Raw genomic sequence first — 4,204 nt, forward strand, 5'->3', positions numbered from 1 at the left:
CAACTTGCTCCGCCTCTCGCCGCCCATCGACTCGACCCCATTTCCGCCCTCACCCACCTTCCGCCATGTCATATCTCTTCAGCTCGCTCTGCGCCATTCAATAGAGACGCTTCTCTCCCATCGGGCTGGCCCGGCCGCTCGACTCTGCCGTCCGCCACGACCCGATAACCGCTTCCTGTCTTTCCGTCGTCGATTGCGATTCGACGACGACCGCCCACTCAAAACCACCCCCTGCCGCCATGGACCCCCTCATCACCGAGTTCGCCTCGGGCGCTACTTCGAAGCTTCACCAGCTCAATGCTAGCCAGCAGCCGCCGTCACATGCCGAACCCCCCGATTCCTCTGCTTCCAACTCGGCATCAAACTTTATTCTGCCATTGCGAGAATCAAAACTTGCCGAGGCCGATGCCGTCAAACCGGTCGAGCAGAAGCGGGACAAGGGCCGTTTCTTTGGCATACGGCACAAGGTCTCTCTGCTGCATTCAAAATCGAGCCACTACGAGCCGGAGCTGGTGCATGCCTCGCAAACGCGGGCATCGACCGAGTCGACTCGGAAAAGGTACGACGTCCTCTTCCCGCCCCGCCGGCTTACTGCCCTTCTAACCTGGCCTCTGCGCGCAGCATTCCATTTGATCAGTTGTTCCTGGCGCTGCCAAACGAACTGCAGGTCCAGGTTCTATCTTCTCTTCCTCTGACCGACATTCTCACCCTACGACTGACTTCCAAGTCGTGGCATACCCTCATCACCCTCAACGAATCGCCCATTGTACGATACCACCTCGATCACCACATCCCCGCCTACGCCCTCCGCCTTTATCCCATCACCAACTCTAGCGACATGACATTTCATTTTCTCTGCAGCATATGGCATCGGCTACACGTTGCTGCCAAACTAGCCTTCTTAATGTGCGAATGGATCACCAAAGAGATATTCTTGCGCCAATCCGAGGCCCAACGCGCCGCCTTTGCACCACAGCACGAACGTATGCGCCGGCGTCTCATTCCACTGCTCTTCACCATCTTCCACTTCTTCGAGACGTACCGAAAGCTTCATTTGAAGCACATGGCAGAGTTCGATGGGCATGGCCTTCACAGAATGCCCTATACCGTGAATCCAATCGAGAAGGAAATCATGGACATGTACGATGACCAAACGTTACTGAGAGTTCACGAAGTTTTCCCTCTGGTAATATCCTCCTTTTGCCGACGACTCCGCCCTCCGACCTACGTCGGTCGGGTCGAACGATCACCGTGGCTATCTCCGGGAGCGACCATCCGATGAGGTGCACTCGGCCATTTTGTGCCTTGGAGGTCTTCGTCAAGTAGAGCGGCTATGGGAGATTAAGGGCTACAACAGCCGGCGCACAGCAGTCGACACCTGGTACAATGGACTCACCAAGGAGCATACCGCCGAAGCGTCGACGAAGCTGCGCATGGGCTTGAAGGGCTTTGGTCGTAAGAAGTCGGCGGGCGCCGAGAGACCTGGAGCTCGGTCGTCGAACGGCGAAGGCGGATTCAGAGTCAAGAACCCTATGGAGTCGGACGCGGCCCACGCAGATGGTTTACTCGACTCGAGCTGGATCTTCAGCACCAGCTTGGCAGCTGATCGGCCCATGGGTCAACTACCCAAGGATCACGCCCAAAGCATACTCAACGATCTTCCTGTTTTGCAGCAGATTTGGCTGACCACGGCCGAGGCAATGATCCTCGACCGCGCAATACTGCAACGGACACAAGACATCAAGCGAAACCAACAGGTCATGCTCGATCTGATTCGCGAGGACGGCATGGACGAGGAGGATGAATGGTGGTACGGACGCAGCATTCACGAATCCATCCGTCCACCGCCCGGTGCTACGGACGATGACGCCGACTGAAACTTGGCTTGGTTGGCACCGCAAGAAATGGCTCTCCCCTCCTTGCGGGACCTCGATCTCCTGTGTTGGTGTGTCTGCTCTCGTTCTGTTACCAAAATGAGGTATGAGCATTTCCATGGCGTTTTTTCTGTCAGCGGTGGAAAGACAAGCAGGCATGTGTTTTGCGGAGTGGCCTCGTTCCTTGCCCGGAACGCAGAGCCGGGGCGCCTGAGCGAGGTTCAATGATAGACAGTTGCGGCGATGGGTGCCGCCTTCAGCCACGTCTCTTTTGTTCAAGCTTTGATAACGCGAGTGCATGCTACAGCGCAGAGCATCACAGGGATGAAGAGAACGGTTCCCCAACACGCTCTGTTTCTCCTCATGGGATGGTGATATGCTACCGCTTTGACACCCAGCCAATGTCCGACACATTGGTCACACAGGGTCTGTCTGTCCACACTGTGCACCATCGTTGTCCAGCCCAGCCTGTCCTGTCCTGTTCCTTCCAACCACCTTCGTGCATCGCCATCTTATCGCTAGACAAGGAATAATTCGTAAAAGTCGTTACAAGCCTCAATCCGCCCTCGCCATGGATGAATGAATATGAGCAAGATTCCCGCGAATTCACCAAGGATGATTCTCCAACGCCGCGGCACCAACGTCAGATGAAGAGATTGAAAACAAAACATACACGAACCGGGGGAAAAGGCCCGGGGAGATGGCGACGTCTCCAGGCGTCCTTTCTCCTTGGTCAGATTTCTGGGATTGGGCGTTGGCGTCACTGTCTCCGATGCTCTGGAACATGTGGTGGTCCCGCATCTTGGGCTGGGCCAGAGTCGTTTCCAGCTGAGACGGACTACCAAGCGCCGTGACGGCTGCCGCGTCCTGGACGTCCCGCTCCGTGAGGCCGTAGTCCATGTTCAAATAACTCTGCTCGTTGATGCTGTGGAAGGAGCCCAGCGTGTTAGGCTGCGATGTAGCCTGCTGATGTTGATGACTGTGGAACCCATGGGCCTGTCCAGCTCCACCCCGGAGCAGCTGGCCCCTGGCAGCGCCCGCACCTCCTTGCTGGGCCAATCCAGGAGCGCCGTTTCCCCCTGAATCTTGCCTTCCCATGCCCGGCGAGTACTGGTGGTGGCCGCCGCTCATGCTGCGACTGAGGCTGGTGCTGTGGTGGCCGAGGGATCCTATTGGGTTGCTCATGGGCGGCTGCGGCTGCGGCTGTTGCGTGTAAATCATCTGGGGCGAGAGGTGGACATGTCGTTGCGCGCCGTAGGCGCCAGCCATTGACTTCTTGGCCTTGGCGGCACCGATGTTTGCATGACGCCATGAGAATGCTGATCCGCCGCACTCACGCTGGGAGATGGGTGCTGCGACTGTTGGGCGTAGAAGCGCTGTGGTTGTTGCTGCTGGTGCAAGCCCAGGCTTGCACCCATGCTGGCGTTGGGCGGCCTGTTATTGGTGGCTTTGTGAGGTTCGAAGCTCCTGGAGGCTGATAGCTGGGGTGAAGCGCTGCTGAAGCCATGGCTCAACGCTGGTGATGCTGTCAAGTCGGGCGACAGCGCCTGTGATTCTATGCTCATGCCTGGCTGCTGGCTCACGTCCTTGGATATTCGGCGCCGCTTAGTAAGCTGGACCTGGGGAACTGCACCCATAGTTTGAGCGGCTGAGTAGCCTTGGCTCGCCGTGCCATCTGAAGGTGCTGGGCTGTCGTACTGAGCTGAACGCTTCGAATTTCTCGGATGTGGTGTAGCATTGGACCCGAGACTGCTTCTCTGTTGGCCATCCTGTTCCATCTGCTGACCCTGTCCCGGAAAGAAGCCCGTGTATATAGGGGCCGAGCCACTGTCAGGAAGAGAAGGGTGTCCGCCGCCGCCGGCAGCGACGCCTCGTTTCGTGGAACGCTTCCGGACAGACTGTGTGCCGGAGCTGGACCGTTCTGACCATCTTCAAGAATTGCAGGCGCTCCTTTAGACATATTTGAGGGCGAGACATGGGACTCGTCGAGCTCTGAACTTGGGCCGCCGGGGCCGCGATGGCCTGATCTGAGGCCCCTTTGAAGCATCCGGCTTATCTTTTGGTCTATTTTAGAGCCCTTCGGACGCCCTCTTTCTTTGCGCCAGGCGTGCTCGTCGTGCTTGCGTCTGGATTAACCTGGCTCCTACCGGCGCCTGAGATTGGACCGTCGTCGTGGTCGTGGCGGTTTGGGCGGCACTGTTCGCGACACTGCCAGATCGGCCGTTCTGTCCGTCAACCGGCAGTGGCTGATTCGTGTCTTGGGACCCGGACGGATTGGCTGTTGAGGGAGGTGGACGGGACTTCTTCATTCCCTTGTCTTTACGCACCTT

General features: G+C 57.7%; 2 protein-coding genes across 2 annotated transcripts; one reads left to right on the plus strand and one right to left on the minus strand.

Annotated features, from left to right (window-relative positions):
• Positions 1-239: 239 nt before the first annotated feature.
• On the plus strand, positions 240-1,877 carry HRG_07772 (f-box domain-containing protein; the record flags this gene model as incomplete). The annotated part of the gene is made up of 3 exons (XM_044866243.1): positions 240-559; positions 622-1,186; positions 1,269-1,877. 3 exons carry the CDS (start codon positions 240-242, stop codon positions 1,875-1,877), a joined length of 1,494 nt encoding a protein of 497 aa, XP_044718132.1.
• A 603-nt stretch (positions 1,878-2,480) lies between these two features.
• On the minus strand, positions 2,481-3,834 carry HRG_07773 (uncharacterized protein; the record flags this gene model as incomplete). Its single annotated transcript, XM_044866244.1, has 4 exons — positions 2,481-3,155; positions 3,212-3,487; positions 3,542-3,744; positions 3,801-3,834. 4 exons carry the CDS (start codon positions 3,832-3,834, stop codon positions 2,481-2,483), a joined length of 1,188 nt encoding a protein of 395 aa, XP_044718133.1.
• Positions 3,835-4,204: the final 370 nt, after the last annotated feature.

This window comes from Hirsutella rhossiliensis, assembly GCF_020360975.1.
Source record: "Hirsutella rhossiliensis strain HR02 chromosome Unknown scaffold00009, whole genome shotgun sequence".
Taxonomy (NCBI): domain Eukaryota; kingdom Fungi; phylum Ascomycota; class Sordariomycetes; order Hypocreales; family Ophiocordycipitaceae; genus Hirsutella; species Hirsutella rhossiliensis.